General features: G+C 41.0%; 2 protein-coding genes across 4 annotated transcripts in view; one reads left to right on the top strand and one right to left on the bottom strand.

The window, feature by feature from the left end:
• Positions 1 to 398: 398 nt before the first annotated feature.
• Positions 399 to 9,553, bottom strand: samd14 (sterile alpha motif domain containing 14). 2 transcript variants are annotated; one of them, XM_088069273.1, is made up of 11 exons: positions 9,249 to 9,553; positions 7,085 to 7,134; positions 3,927 to 4,081; positions 3,663 to 3,779; positions 3,378 to 3,561; positions 3,174 to 3,273; positions 2,874 to 2,942; positions 2,644 to 2,800; positions 1,859 to 1,966; positions 1,562 to 1,717; positions 399 to 1,327 (listed from the first exon to the last, which is right to left on the bottom strand). In XM_088069273.1, the coding sequence occupies exons 2-11, from the start codon at positions 7,119 to 7,121 to the stop codon at positions 1,172 to 1,174; spliced, it is 1,239 nt and encodes a 412-aa protein (XP_087925399.1). In that variant the 5' UTR covers positions 7,122 to 7,134; positions 9,249 to 9,553; the 3' UTR covers positions 399 to 1,171. The 2 variants fall into 2 exon arrangements, with proteins under 2 accessions (XP_087925399.1, XP_087925400.1); XM_088069274.1 differs by having other exon boundaries at positions 1,303 to 1,440; positions 9,249 to 9,420.
• Positions 9,554 to 10,312: 759 nt separating this feature from the next.
• Positions 10,313 to 16,272, top strand: part of arhgap27l (Rho GTPase activating protein 27, like) — a 27,839-nt gene continuing 21,879 nt past the window's right edge. For both annotated transcript variants that reach the window (XM_088069272.1, XM_088069271.1), the window contains exons 1-2: positions 10,313 to 10,450; positions 10,872 to 11,078. The gene's annotated coding sequence lies outside the window, so the exon portion shown is untranslated. The remainder of the gene's footprint in view (positions 10,451 to 10,871; positions 11,079 to 16,272) is intronic.

Here is a 16,272-nt window from a genome sequence, read left to right as displayed (position 1 = left end):
GGGGTGCGTTCCATTCAGCTCTGCTGACTTTCAAAAATGAAAACAAAAAAGGATAATATTTTACCAATTTTTTTTTTTGATTAAAAAAAAAATCATTTGTTCTTTTCTTCAAAAACTGACAAAAGTTTTTAAAGAAAAAAATTACCCTAAAGAAATAAAAAAAAAAAAGCCAAATGTTTTTCTTCATCAAATTTAAAAAAAAAATCTTATTGGAAAATGGCATATATTTCTTTAAAGATCAACAAAAAGTTTTTAAGAAATAAAATTCGCAAAAATGTTTAAAGACAGACAACATGCCCTCCAAACATGCAGCTCCTGTTATTGTTGTCTGAATTTAACCAGTTAAATATAGTTTTATTTTTTTACTCAGTGTTTTGATCGGAAAATGACTCTTTGGATTTTATGTTTTAATTTATTTGAAACTCACATCTTTGAATTTAACATCTGAATAAACTTTAAATTCACAGTGACCTTTCTATCATTTCAAAGAGGAGAATTCAAACCACATAAATTAAGATATTTAAATGTAAAAACTCAACATTAAGTTCAGTCTCACACTGAGGCGATCGGGGGTTATTAAAGTCAAATCATTTTGGCCTTTCTTGGCTTCCATACTTTGATATTTTTTCAGATTTACAGCCTGTGATGAATTTATCAACTCAACATGCTTTAATGACCGGTGAACGCACCTGAACGCACCTTACACAGTCCCTGGTGTGCAGTGGATTGTGGGAAAGTAAAAAGACATGTCCTTTAAAGTATTACGGTGGCCCAGAAGGACAAAATAACATGGAGGAGGAAAAGCACAAATCTGAAATTGTTAATATTTCCGTCTTTCAGATAATTTACTTTAGATATATAAACAACAAGAACAGGACTCAGGGACTGTTCTTTATTTATCAGGGTTTACGTTTTTGTTGTGAAAAAAACAAATTGTCAACAAGGCACAGCTGTTGTAATCTGCTGAATTTGTCCTTCAGGAGCCACCGTAGAAAAAGACTTCAAAAGAAAGTCTGAAACGAGCAAACGTTCATTTGATCTTTTTATGACTTTTCCACTCTTTGTCTTCCGTACAGGGACACCTCCATCCAGAGACACACACACAGAGATTGTCCTCTCCCTTGTTATCGTCAGTCCTCTCCCTCGTTGTCCTCTGGTCTGGTGTCTGTCCTCAGTTCCTGCGCTGTTCATTGTCTCGTCTCCGCTGTTTCTCTCGCTGTCTCTCCATCTTGTCCAGAGCTTTTCTCTCCTTCTCGGCTGCAGAGTGGAAATCTTTGATGCGACGCTTCAGAGCGCTGCGATCGGACGAGCTGAGCACGCCCAGACCCTGCAGAGGACGAGGACAGACGTCTCACTCTGATGTTTTCCTCAAACATTCAACCAGCATGCTGTCAGACATGATGCTGCATCACGTCCCAATGTGACGCTTTGGGGTTCCCCCTGCGTCAGATTTGGACATTTAGGGTAAAAAACTCATTTACTCCCTGAAGTTTAGGCATTTCACCTTTTTATCCAGTATTTTTCTCCTCCTCCTCCTCCTCCTCCTCTTCCTCACCCTCACCTTCAGCTTGTTTCCGTCCATCTGCAGCAGCTGCTGTCCGTCCACGTCCCTCGCAGTGAACTCTGGGACATACTGCTCCATGTGGAGTCCTCGGAGCCACTGACACACCTGCTGAGTCGTCCACGAGGACACTGCAGAGGACACCTCCTCCAGGGGCTGAGGAGGACAGACAGGAGGAGAGAGAGGAAGAGGAGAAAACTGTGTCTGATGAATGTGACTGATCTGAGAGCTCTGCGTCTGTCTGAGGCTGCAGGACACACAACATGTGAGACTATCAGAGTGTGTGTCGTGTGTTACCTCGTCGGAGGACTGGGACAGGGTGTGGTATGGATGGGAGGACCTGGAGGAGGAGGAGTCAGGAGGAGAGGTGTGAGGAGGAGAGAACTCCTCGCTGAGAACGGACTCCTGAAAGACGAAAACACAAAGTAAGAGTTTCATTCTACTTCCTGTTTCAGTCCATTCTGTCCTATTGCCTTTTAGAATTCAGAGCCAGCCCCTCAGAACCAGCCCTTCAGAGCCAGCCCTTCAGAACCAGCCCCCCAGAGCCAGCCCCTCAGAGCCAGCCCCTCAGAACCAGCCCTTCAGAACCAGCCCCTCAGAGCCAGCCCCTCAGAGCCAGCCCTTCAGAACCAGCCCTTCAGAACCAGCCCCTCAGAGCCAGCCCTTCAGAACCAGCCCTTCAGAACCAGCCCTTCAGAACCAGCCCTTCAGAGCCAGCCCCTCAGAGCCAACCCTACAGCTTATGTCCACATTAATGAGCTTTGTGTGGAAATGACTGTACGTCCAATTTATTAGGGCATTACTACTTCACACACACACACTCACACACACACTCACACACACTCACACACACTCACACAGAAGCCATTAGCAGCTGATGGAGGTTTAATGGAGCTGTTTTCTCTGAGCGAAGAGGAACTGAGTGTGTGTGTGTGAGTGAGTGTGTGTGTGTGTGTGTGTGAGTGTTCATACATCACTGTGGTCATGTGATCTCTGCTGCAGGCTCTGAGCTCTGAACCTGCATCAACATTCATTTTCACTGAGTGTGGACGCTGTGACATCACAGGGGGCGGGGTCTGTACCTGGGAGTGAGACTTGCGGGGCCTCGGGGAGCTCAGCGGGGGGACTTTGGGGGAGGCAGGGGGAGTCCCGGCGGAGGACAACGACCCCCGTCCCTCGCTGAACCAGGAGAACGGGACAAAGGATCCCGAAGAACGAGACGGACTTTCAGACGTGTCTCTGAGGACGAAGGAGGACACGTGTTACATGTTGACCTGTGAGGACGGACGAGTGTCTTCAATGATGGACTCACCTGCTGCCCACAGACAGACGGTTGGACTTGTCTTTCCTCACACGGATGTACGAACGCCTCAGAGTCACCCTGAGAGACACGGAGACAGACAGAGAGACACAGAGACACGCAAACATCATCACATCAACCACAACTTTATTATTAATATACAAATATGTCAGTAAACTCAACCGACGACCCGCAATTTAAATCTGGGCTCTGATAAATCCGACAAAGTGTTTCAAAATCCAAAAAACATCCTCAAATCCAAAAAATGTCCTAAAATCTGAGAAACATCCTTAAATCTGATGTGTGTCTCACCCGAGGTCCAGGAAACGTCTTTTGGTTTTCTTGTCGAAGATAACGGTCGGACTGCCGGGGTCTGCCGGACTGGTGTCCCGACTGGAGTCAGAGACCAACACTGAAACACGCACACACACACATTTTCTGGTTACAGGTGTGTGTCTGTAGGTGTGTGTTTACAGGTGTGTTTATGTTTACAGGTGTGTGTTTACAGGTGTGTACCTTCACTGTCTGGCCTCCTGCTCCTCCTCATGTAGACGCGGCAGTCGGAGGAGGGGCAGGACCTGGACGGTGAGCTGCTGGGCGTCACCAGAGCCTCCTGAGACGTGGCGTTGGTCAGCTGATGGTACCGCCCCCGAGGTGGAGCCACCAATGATGCTTCTTCATCCTCTGGAGAGCGCCGCACCTGACCAATCACAGTGAGGCATCGTCTTTTGTTTGTTTGTTATTAGTTAGCGTTAATTAGCATCATGTGGACGACCTGTCCTGAGCTCTGATTGGTCTCACCAGCGGTGTGTCGAAAGAGAAGGCGGGGCTTCGTGCTGACAGCAGCGAATCAGGAGAGGGGGAGGAGCCTCGCATGGCCAGGTGGAGAGGTGAGCGGGCAGAGTGTAACGGACTGTCCTGATAACACACACACACGCACACACACACACACACACACACAAACGCACACACACACACACTTATGAAATCACCAGTATGATGTCACGGTGATGTCATCAGTCAGGTTGAGCTGTTGACATGAATGAATAATAAAACACGCTGTACCTTCCTGTCCAGGCTGTCGTCGCCCTCGGTGGAGCTCACGCTGTCACGGTAACGGGACCTGGACGGGCGGTGGCGGCGGGCTTTGACGGACAGCTGGGCGCGGCCCTTCTGGATGCTGTTGTCGAGCAGCTCGGTCTCTGGGACCTCGTTCAGGTCTGAAACACCGACACACACCTTCACCTGTCGGGACTCACCGACACGCTCAGCGGAAACAGAAGAATTCACCAAACCCCCCCGTTAACTAACAGTCTCTGAGTGCGCGCACCATCACAAGCAGTTAATTTAGCCATGAAATGAAAACATTAATGTCTCCAAAAATCCCTGTGTGTGTGTGTGTGTGTGTGTGTGTGTGTGTGTGCTTCCCTTATAACAGCTGCAGCTTCATTTCTGATGACGACTCAAGTTTTAACAGAATGAGCCCCCCCCCCCCCACACACTCAGCCCAACAGAGTGCCATCAAATATTCATCATGCTGACCGACACAAACACACACACACACACACACACACACACACACACTGACCAATACACACACGCACGTTTGTCAGTCTGCACATGTGAGGACCTGCATCAACATGATGCATTATGGAGTCCCTCACTGCGACCTCACCCGTCTTGAACCTTTAACCCTTTAGAGTAATAGCGGATGTTCATCCCTCTTCGTAGTGAAGTCCGACCAAACTGTCCTCAAAGTGCACAACGTTATGACTTCAACTTCAAACAACTTTACGTATCCCAAAAGGGCAATTCTGCCCAGACCAGACACAAACCGACAGACAACACGCAACACTCAGCAGTATTAGTACATCAGAGAAATCAGTACATGGGCCAGATACTCACTGGCACCTCGTATGGTCCCGAGCATACTGACCCACACGAATACCGGGCAGAATAAATTAAAGAAATCAAAACCACAACAAAATGTATACATTCATAGAAGATGTGTTTGGGCTGACAGCCACGTGAATAAAGAGACCCAGTAAGAAACCAACCATGCGAGTCGAAAATAAAACAGTCATTAAAAAAGACTACTGTCAACATTTAGCAGCCTTATAGCAGAAGAAATAAAAGATGTACTCATTAGTTTTTGTTTGGGGTGCTTTGTAGCGCCGGCCTGAGCGCATTAAAACATGATCAGATTGACGTATAATTCCTTATAATTCCCTTTTCTTTCTTGGCTACACATTTCATATTTATTACTTGAAATATTTCACCTTATAACAAGATAAATAAGTTAATTCTTATAACAAGAGTTTGATGTTGTTAGAACTTGACAACATCTTGTAAAAGTGGTTTTTTTTTTTTTTTTACATTTTTCCTTTCCTTTTTTTTTTCTTCTACAATTTTTTGTATATATTTTTTTAATTTTTTTTTTTTTTTTTTTTAATTTTTACATTTTTTTCCTTTAAATTTTTTGTATTTTATTTTTTTTTTAAATGGGTAATATTTTTTCTTTAAAATTTTTGGTGATTTCTTTTTTAATTACTTTTTTTCATTTGGCGATTTTATTTTCTTAAAAAAAGATTTGGAGAAGAAAAGAGAAAAGATTTTGGAGATTTTTTTGTCTTTAAAAAATGTGGTGATATTTTTTCTTTAAAATGTTCTGGCAGTTTGTTTGCTTTGTAAAAAAAACAAAAGGATCCATTTTTAAAGAAAAAAAGGCCTTTTTTTATGTTTGTGGTGATTTTTAAAGATAACCATTTAGCATAGTCAGAAAATGAAAAGAACATTTTATTTTCCACAAGAAACAGGAACGAAACTGCGCTAACAGGAAAGTTTCACGTTCTGAACTGATACTGATCAGTTTTGGGGGTTTTTTTTATAGCCTGGCAGTTTTCTGTAAATCCACATTATTAATGAACTCAAAATCTCTGTTTTTACATCTTTATGAAGCTCTCTGTGTTTCACTGCCGGATGCTTTTATTGATGTCGTACTAAAGCGTGTTTTAAGGAGAAGATTAAACCAAAACTACATGAAATTATCATTTTTTAAATCTAAAAACATGCAGATGAAGTGAAGTACTTCATGAGAGGTGAAATATATTTAAACTGATATTATTTTCACCATCAGCATTTTCTGTTTGAACATGAAGCGTGTAAAATCTAAAGACTTCCTGTGTGTCTCCTCCCCCACAACCCCCCGACTGCAGTTTATTTCCCTGGGGGGGGTAAATGAGGAGGAGGAGCAGAGAGGAGGAGAGACGAGGAGGTGAAGGTTCTGGTGGTGAAATGTCGACACAGAGAGAAAAGAGAGTGAATAAGTGAGAGGATGGAGGAGAGAGAGGAGACGTTAGAGAGGGGAGGAGGAGGGGGAGGTCTCGGGGGAGATGAGTAATTATATTGGGGGGACATTAGATGATGCTAGAAACTGGAAGAAGGAGAAGAAAGGAGGATAAGAGGAGCCGCTGATGAAGAACAAACACACAAAAAAGCGTTCAGCAGAAAATAGGCGGATCAGATCTGACATTTTTTATATTTATTATTATTTTTAATGGTTTTTTTTACCATTCATCAAAAAATTAACTTTTTTTAACTTTTTATTTTCAATTTTCACTTTAAGGAACATTCACTGACATAAGTATACAAATTCTAATAAAAATAAAAAATATATAGAAAATAATAATTAAATAATAATAATAATGTAAGGTAAAATAAAAAATACTAATAATGGAAAAGCAATAATAATTTTAAAAAATTGCAAAAAGATATCTACAAAGCAGGGTCAATCATATTGAGACCAAATGAACTTTGAAAGAGCAAGACTAAAGATCATTTGAACCTGATCACTTCCTGCAGGATACTTTCATCTCTAATATTTCATCACTGGTGCTGCATTCAACCAAATATAGGTTTAAAAAAAGCCTGAAATCATTGCATTCTGTTTTATTTTACCTTTTAATACTACTACTACTAATAATAATAATAATATTAATACTAATACTTACATAGCGCTTTTCTAAGTACTCAAAGACGTCTTACAAGGAAAGAAAAAAGAATACAAACACAAAATAAAAAAATACACAGCGTCCCAACTTTGTTGAAAGTGGCGTTGTACATGGAGTGAAGCAGAAATACTCAAGTAAAGTGCAAGTACTTTAAATTTGTACCGAAGACCTGTACTTCAGTTACTTAGTTTTATGTGTTTGTGTGCGACTCACCGAACACGCTGTCTGTATCGTCCAGGCCGGCAGACATGACTCAGCAGTTTCTGTTCAGACAGAAAACGACAAAAATCAAAAGATGGACCAAAGATCACGTTAAATTGAACCCTTCAGGTGCCGCTTTAATATCACACACACTATTACCGCTCTGCGCACAAAACCGCCTTTTTAAAATCAAGCTTTACAAAACATCATCCATTGATATGATTTTCTACATTAATTTTCAAAACTGTAGTCCTTGAAATGCCAGGTTTTCGATATCCTACATGCTAAGTAGATTTTTTTTGTCTTTGCTGCTGCTGACAGTCTGGGATACGTCAGCGATCAGCAGCTACATTGACTGTGACAGGTCACCTAGTGGAAATAGCATGTATTTCCTCCATATGCCAAATATGGTCAAAATGACCTCATCAGGTGGAAAATAGTCAAAATGACAAATTCAGAGTCAAAAGCCCAGAATGACACCCAGAAATAATACAAGTCCTGTTTTTCTGCTCTGATGGCTGTGGGATCAAAAATGTCAGTTTGAATGGGTTTCAATGGAGCATTTTTGGACCTGAACAGTCTGAATGTAACTATTTAGTTTCCACAGTGTATTTTAGACTTATTGTAGGAGCTGAGCTGCAAATTCACTGATTACACTCAAATACACAGAATGTATGCCATATGCATGAACACAGACAAAAAGATCAAAAAGTGAAGCACCAAACTGTTCCTAAGGGTTAACAAACTGTTCCTAAGGGTTAACAAACTGTTCCTAAGGGTTAGGGGCAGTCAATCCTTTCGTCAAATGTTATGGTTTTTCTGTCTGATAGTTTGTGGGGTCTCTCAGGGAGGCGTCCTGGGGCCAATACTATTCTTTATTCAACATTATGGAGAGGGGCAGTTTAACATTTAGACTAAAATAAAGTGGGGCTCCTGTTGTCTGGTCATGTTTTGTCTTGTTATGTCGTGTTATATCTTGTCGTTTTTTGTCTTGTTGTGTTTTGTCTTGTAGTCTTTTATCTTTCTGCGTTGTATCTGTTCATATTTTATCTTATCATGTCTCGTTTCTTCATGTTGTGTTTTAAATTGTTGTATCGTGTTTTTTGTTGCCTTGTTATGTCATGTAATGTATTTTCATGTCCCGTTATGTGTTTTTATGTTACATCTTGTCATTTAATGTTGTATCTCACTGTGTTTTCGGCCTATGTTGTTGTATGCTGTTTATCTTGTGTCATTTTTTGTGTCTGATTGTAAATTGCTGATGTGTTTTATGTTGTTGGCACGTTTAGTATTGTGTCATGTGTTTTCGTGTTCTTTTACATGTTGCATCGTCAGATTTCATCTCATGTTTTTTCTTTTTCGTTTTTTCTTGTTATGTTCTATCTTTTATCCTGTTTTATCTCATCATGTTATATCTTGTTTAGTCCTGATTTTTCCTTTGTGTTTTAAATTGTTGTGTCATGTTATATTTTGTCGTGTCCTGTATTTCATGGCATGTTATGTTATATGTTCTTATATCATGTGGTGTTTTGTCTCGTCGTGTCGGCTCCTGGTGTCAGGTTTGGGCTGGCCGTGTGTTTGAAATAACCGTCCTGTGACGACGTCATGTTGTTTCAGCTGCTGTCGTGTTGGATCTGTCCGTCTGTCTGTGTCCTCTCACGTGTGATGTCATGTTATCATGTTATCTGTCAGTGTCGGGTCATTTAACGTCCAATTGTGTCACGTTATTGTTGTTCTGTATGTAAACTCCGGTCACACCTTCTGAAGTCAACATGAGACTGATGTGTGAGCTCAGACTGGGTGGAGACACACACACAGACACACACACACACACACACACACACACACACACACACACACACACACACACACACACTCTCAGATGTGATGAGACAAACACAGTGCCAACACGCCGCTGATTCCCGGAGGACTGAATCTGAACCGGGAAACTGCAGCGTCAGAGCGACACAGCAGCATCAGCAGCAGGAGGTTTGATGGGAGGCATGAGATGAAAAGATGGAGGGTGAAAAACAGAGTAAACGAGTGATGATGGAGACAGAAACAGACAGACAGAAAGAGAAGAGGAGGATGAAGGAGGAGGAGAAAATGATGATAACAGCCGCAGAGAGAGAAAAGGAGGGAGGAGAGCTGAAAAATGAAAAACAGATCAACTCACCCTTCTCTCCCTCTGACGGTGGACATGTCCTCTCTCTCTCTCCCTCCCTCTCTCTCACTCACTCTCTCTCTCTCTCTCTCTCTCTCTGCCTCCCCCACTAGCTGCTCAGTGAGGACCGCGACTCCCAGGGTTCCACGGGGCTCCGCTGCAGGCCTGGCAACAGTCTGGGCTGCGGCCGGAGGATTGTGGGCGCTGTAGTTTCCCGGCGGGGGGTCGTGGAGCTGCTCCGAGGGTCTGAGGCTGCAGACAGAGCGAGCGGATGCTGGCTCACCACGACTCAGCAGAATACTGCAGCCTCCATCTGAAACAGCAGCACCAAGGACAGCTGAGAGGAGGAGGAGGAGCAGCAGCAGGAGGAGGAGGAGGGCGCTCGGTGTGAAGGGAGGAGAGAAAGACACGATTGGATTAAAGAGAGAGAGGCAAAGATGAGGGAAAGGAGAGATGAAGATTACATGATACAGAAAAAAGGAAAAAATACAATGAAAATGAAAAATTTAAATGAATGAAAAAATACTATGGATGACATTTTTATAAAAAAATACATAAACACCACTGTAAGCAAGCAAAAAAACTGGTTTAAACAAAATCAAAACATGAATGAAAAAAAAACTGATTAAAAATTGATATATTTGTGATATAAATTTGACCACACGTCACGCCTGATCAGTATGCAGAATGTTTTAAAAAAAAGGCAACAATTTTTAAACAGAAAAAAAATCACCAAACATTTTTACAAAATGAAAAAGAAAAGAAATATCACCAAATATTTTCAAAGAATGAAATAGATAGATAGGTCAACATTTTCAAGAAAATATGTCTGCAGAGGGCATGGGTTCTTAAAAAAACGACTTACAAAACAAACAAACAAAAAATTAGATGATTTCTAAAAATCACAAAAAATCGAAGAAAAAAATCACCAAAAAGTATCAATGAGATAAAAAAGTAGCCATTTTTAAAAAAAAAATCACAAAAGTTTTTTTTAAAAAAAAACGAAAAATCACCAAAAATTTAAAAGAATAAAGTAGGCAAAAATACATACCTGCTGTTGTTATTATTATTGTTGTTGTTGTTGTTTTTATAATTATCATTATTGTTGTTGTCTAAATTCCCGGCTGGGAGTTTTGTGTTTTTACTGTCCGCTCTGCAGATGGAAATATGAAGAGAAGCCGCTGAAGAACAAAAATCTGCTCTCTCTGAAGCAGGTACGTTTTTTCTTTTTTATTATTTATTATATATTATTATTTATTATTTATTTTATATTATTATTTTATTATAACTGATTCTCTACTGTGTTGACACACTGTTATCATGACTGGATGTTACTCTTGGACCTGTTTAAATTTGGGTCTTTGTCGGTCTGGATCAATTTGGTTTGTTCGATGCTGTTTCCTGTGCAGGAGAGAGAGGTTTAAATGCTTGTAAAGGGCATGTGAACGCAGCACGAGAAAAGTGATGTAGATCCAGGTTTCAAAGGGTTAAATGTCACGCCAGTAAAAAAAAAACATTTTCTCTGTTTTATTATCTCATTATCATGATTATTCTGTTTTCATCGGACGATGCACCGCCTGCTGAGTGCGGCCAGAGGGCGCCGTGGGTCCGACTTACAGTCTATGGTCTGCACAGAGAGCTGCAGGTCAACAGGAAGTCAGGAGGAGGAGCAGGAGCAGCAGGAGGAGGAGGAGGAGGACATGCTGAGACAGGCAGGTCAGGGAGGGGCGGGGTCAGAGGGAGAGAGAGGAACCTGTTTGAGTGATTTGGACTCGCCCCTTCAGGAATACAAGAGCACAAACACACAAAGAGCAGGATGGCTGGATCTGACTTCTGCTGCCGGTAACACACACACACACACACACACACACACACACACACACACACACATATATATGTTTATTTATCTGTCTGCCTGTCAATATATCTGTCTGTACATGTACATCTATAGATATCTGTGTGTGTGTTCCCATGGAGGTGAGTGTGTCAGGTTGTTGGAACTTTTTCAGACTCAGTTTTGTCTCCTTCCTGTTGGTTGTGTGTTTGTTTTTATGTGTTTTTTTTTCTTTTCTTTGCCTACATGTGTGTATCTCTGTGTGTGTCTGTGTTTTTGCTTTGTGTTAAAGTTTGATAGTTTAGACTTTAAACTTTAAAAACTGGTTTGTAATACAAAAACAGGGAGGGGAAACTTTTTTGTGCTTGTTAACCAGCTTTATGGGGACGTCAGTCTGTTCTCACACCTACATTGTGGGGACACTGTGTGATTTCAGAATTGAGTTTTGGTTCAGATTTGGGTTTTTTGTGTGTGTGAAAAGGAAGTTTTTCCTTCGCCAAGTGCTCGATCATATGATAGTTGTTAGGTCTTTGCAAATTAAATTAAAGGGTCCACACGAGACACATGAAAAAGTGTCCTCAGATAACTTTTCTTATGATTTAACATCATTTAAATAAAATTGACTTAATGTGTGTGTGTGCGTGTGTGTCTGTGTGTCTGTGTGTCTGTGTATGTGTGTGTGTGTTGGCAGGAATGTGTCATCGGGTGCAGCTCAGGCTCTGTGTCTTGACTCGCCTACAAACGAACTGCGAGCTCATTTTGTAAGAAAACTGACAATGAAATGTTGAGCAGGTGAAACAAAAAAGAGAGCTATTAAATCTTTGGAAAAACAAGTAGTTTTCTTATCTGAAAACGGTCTTCAGTTGTAGTTTGATTAACTTTGGATGGTACAAAAGTGTGATCATATCAGAGAGTATAAAACTGCAAACACAGTGTGGTGTAAAGGTTGCTGTATTGTTAACTCAGTATTTAGAATCAGACTGGGACGTGGCGGAAGAAGTACTCTCTTTTCATTCCTCATGTTTTGATAATAGTGTGTATGTTCGTGCATATGTGATAAATGTAGTCCAGATTGTGTATTTGAGTGTAATCAGTGAATTTCCAGCTCAGCTCCTACAATAAGTCTAAAATACACTGTGGAAACTAAATAGTTACATTCAGACTGTTCAGGTCCAAAAATGCTCCATTGAAACCCATTCAAACTGACATTTTTGATCCCACAGCCATCAAAGCAGAAAAACATGACTTGTATTATTTCTGAGTGTCATTTTGGGCTTTTGACTCAGAATTTGTCATTTTGACTATTTTCCACCTGATGACAGACTGTCAGCAGTGAGAAGTATCCACTTAGCATGTGGTTTATTGAAAACAATTCATTTGTTCATAAAAAAACATAGTGGCATCATGATTAAAACCTGTCATTTAAAGGGTCAAAATTCAGAACATTAATGAATTAGGAGTGATGTTGGTTAAAGAAATATATCATGTCAATGTATAACATTTTTTAAAGCTTGATTTTGAAAAGTTAATTTCATGTACATATGAGTGTTTGTAATGTTAAAGTGCGCCCTAAAGGTTAAATCTCCAGTGTGTCAGATTTCGGGGGGTTTGATGGCAGATTGTAACCAGCTGAAACTTCTCCTGGTGAGAATTCCTTCAGTGTTTGTCGTTCAGGAGCTGAATTATTCACAGACGTGCCTCCCTCTCCAAAACAAACACACCAGGAATCTCATTAATAAAACCTGCAAAACAAAACAAGATCCAGGAAAAAGTTGTGATCTGACAAAACAAAAGTGACGGGAAAATGTCCTCACCTGTATGGAAACTCTGAACCTGCATATGAACATTTTGGGGGCAGTTAGTACAGTTGTGTGTAATCACATTACATTTGTAATGCAGTAATGTAACACTTTACTGTTTTCAAGTGAGTAATCACATTACAGTTACTACTTAAACAGATGGCAAGTTTCCATCACAGATTTGTTCAAGACTTTCAGTGATATTTATTAAAAGTTGATAAAACAATGTAGAGCTGACTGTTAATAACATCCCAGTAACCATGGTGATGGATGTTCAAAACATTAGCAGCTTTATTTCTATTGCAGCCACCGAACTAGCCGTCATTATTTCCAATCCAAGGCCACGGAGGCGTCTTATGGAGCCATGATGGTAAGGCGAGCCCCTTATACGTGGGAGTGGCCACGTATGAAGGATTTCTGGGAGCTGATAGTCCACGATTTCAGAGGAATTGTGGATTCAAAACTTTCTCAGAGTTATGTGATGCAATAACAGCTCTTGTAGCTCCTGCTGCATCATGAGGGAGCCAATTCCTACTGACAAGCACATAGACACAGCATCATGTGACCTAGAAAAGACTCAAAAGGGTTTCCCACTGCGGTTTGGAGTTTTTTTTAAACTGATGTGTTTTCATTAGGCATATTTTTTATTCGCAGTTTTATTTCATGCAATTTGAGGGTTAATAGAAACCCGCCTACTGCTGCTGATCATGTTGGCGAGCTGTGAAACAGTCAGTGTGATGCTATAAACTGCGGTGACTCTACGTCCACATGACTCTGTTTTAAATTTCAGATGCATTTATACTGCTGCGTTTCAGCGTGGCGTCCCCATGAATCGGACCCTAAAACAGAGCACTTTGGAAACGCTGCTGTCCCGGTTTTATTCTGAAAACTCGGGCACTGCGTTTTACTGTGGTGAGGCAGAAATGGAGCGGTTTGGAAACGTTGACATGAGCACCCCTGTTCACTTTCTGACTGGGCGTTATACGCCATAACGTGTCCTCTGATTGGTCACGCCAAAGAGTATTGCTTCCTGTTTACACCGGCTCGTGCATGTGAGGTGCACCTGGATGGTCATGGGATCTGTGTTTTAAGGCTTAAGACAATGAAATTTAAAGGGCGCTTGGTGGGCGTGTAGTGGGCAGGATTTGAGGCTGACAATTTGAAGATGATTTGGGATTCATAGAAAGAAATTGCAAAGTTTCAGGTGTTCACATTGTTTCATATAGATCTGAATATTTTTTGGCATTTGCAAATTTTGGCTTTTTTCTGCACGTACACTTTCAGCATGGATCCTCTGCACTGTTTCATAAATAAGACTCTGGTCATTTAAACAGTAAATGAAGACGTTTCCATTTTTTTACGGAGTAAATTCAGAAAAATGTTGGGCAATTCATAACAAATCATTGGTACGTGCTGCAGCTTTGCATCTCACACCAACATGTATGAAGATGTTTTTGTCCGCTTCACTTTGTTGCAAATTATGAATTACATCTCTTTTTTTTTTTAATCAAAAACTGTAAAACTGTTAAACCGATCTCCTCCCACATTTTGGGCTCAGCTGACACCAAACTTGCTGCAGGGTGTCTTCAGACTGTCCAACACATTTTTTTTTTTTTTTAATTATCAAAAATGGATCCTACGGTGCATCAAAATATTTGACTGTAAACACCTCCGTAAACATGTGCTTGCAAGTTCTTGCTAAAAACAAACTTCAACGTTATTAAAAAAATAGAGATTGGTAGATTAAGTGTGTAACATTTCAGAATTTTATCCTGAAAAAAACCCTAAATTTTTGTCAGCATTTTGAATTCTGCCCTCATGTAAACTATAGCAGTCTGTGGGAAAATGGTGGAGCAAATCAATCTTTGTAAAAACAAATGATCAACATCTCTGTGCTGACTAGATGAAGTCTGCAGATTCTCAGAGTTTAGTCTTGATGAGTGAATTTTTGGCAGCAGTTTGAAATCTGCCTTTCCATGCACAGACAGCTGATATCCTGCCCCCTGGTGGTCGGCTCAGTCAGACTGTGAAGCATCTCTGGTTTCTCTCTTGGCATGGAGCTCACTGTGACACTGACTCGGTGTCTGAAGTTGTGAGTTCGACTCTCATTAGATGCAGAATACTCATTTTTATTTTGTTTTTATGTTTAAATTGTTCATCGTCTTCATATTCGTCTGTTGCTCGCTGATAAAAACACCCCGACACACTGCTGCACAGCCGACTAAATTTAACTTGTGGTTCGTTTATTTTCATCGGTTGGTTAACAGCTGACACGTCCCTGGTGCTATGGTTACTGACAGCTTAATCTTTAGCAGTTAGTGGCATCAACATCATTTAGCCAATCAGAGAGCAGAATCTATGAGCGTCCTGGAGCATCCTTTAAATGTGGGGTCTGGTAAAAAGGTTGCAGAGGTCCTCAAAGGGGTTTTAGAGGCTCTATTGGGAGTCCCTGGAGTCCATGACAGGTTTTAAAGGTCCTTGAGCATCTTCTTTAGGCTCAGTTGTGTTTTCAGATGTACTTTGTCAGGGAGTAGAAGTCCTTGAACGGGGAAGAGAACCTTGACGATGCTGTAGGAGCATAGAAGAAAGGTAGAGGTCCTTAAAGATGCTGTAGAGGTTCTTAGTGAGGTTGTAGAAGTCCTTGAACGTGGATAGAGGTCCTAAACAGATGTTTTGGAGGTTTTTGGTGAGGTTGTAGAAGTCCTTGCACAGGGATAGAGGTCCTAAAAAGATGCTTTAGAGGTTCTTGGTGAGGTTGTAGAAGTCCTTGAACAGGGAAAGAGGTCCTTAAAGATGCTGTAGAGGTTCTTGGTAAGGTTGTAGAAGTCCTTGAACAGGGAAAGAGGTGCTTGAAGATGCTGTAGAGGTTCTTGGTGATGCTGTTAAGGTTCAGTTTTCAGTTTCAAGTTTCAAGTAGCTTTATTGTCATTATATTGAGGGTCAGAAAACAATATAACAAAATTCAGGTAGCACTTCCTGAGGCATAAAAATGTTTAAACCAAATAAAAATATATAAAAATGACAAACAAAAGTATTAATTCACTAAAGTGCAATATGCAATTTAAGAAGAAAGTGCAACAGTGCTTTATGAGGGTTTAGAAGTCCTTGAGCAAGGACAGAGGTCCTTGAAGATGCCGTGGAGGTCCTTGAAGATGCCGTGGAGGTCCCAAGGCCATGGTTAGACTGACAGCCCAAAGTCTGTTTTTTTTATCATAATCAGACTGACGGTGCATGAAATGTGATTTTTTTTACAGATCAGATCCAAACCTCATCTGGAGATTTTGGGAAAGTTTTGAAAAATGATTCCATCAGATTTCTTCTGATGTGACTCCGTTTGGACGCTCAAAACAGATTTCAGATCTGCCTGCAGGCTGAGCTGAGCCTTGGAGGAGTTTCCAGACTG

Source organism: Plectropomus leopardus, chromosome 18, assembly GCF_026936395.1.
Source record: "Plectropomus leopardus strain MGB_pleo_1.0 chromosome 18, ASM2693639v1, whole genome shotgun sequence".
Lineage (NCBI taxonomy): Eukaryota > Metazoa > Chordata > Actinopteri > Perciformes > Serranidae > Plectropomus > Plectropomus leopardus.
Note: the sequence above shows the minus strand (reverse complement) of the source record. Positions and strands in the feature narration are given on the sequence as shown.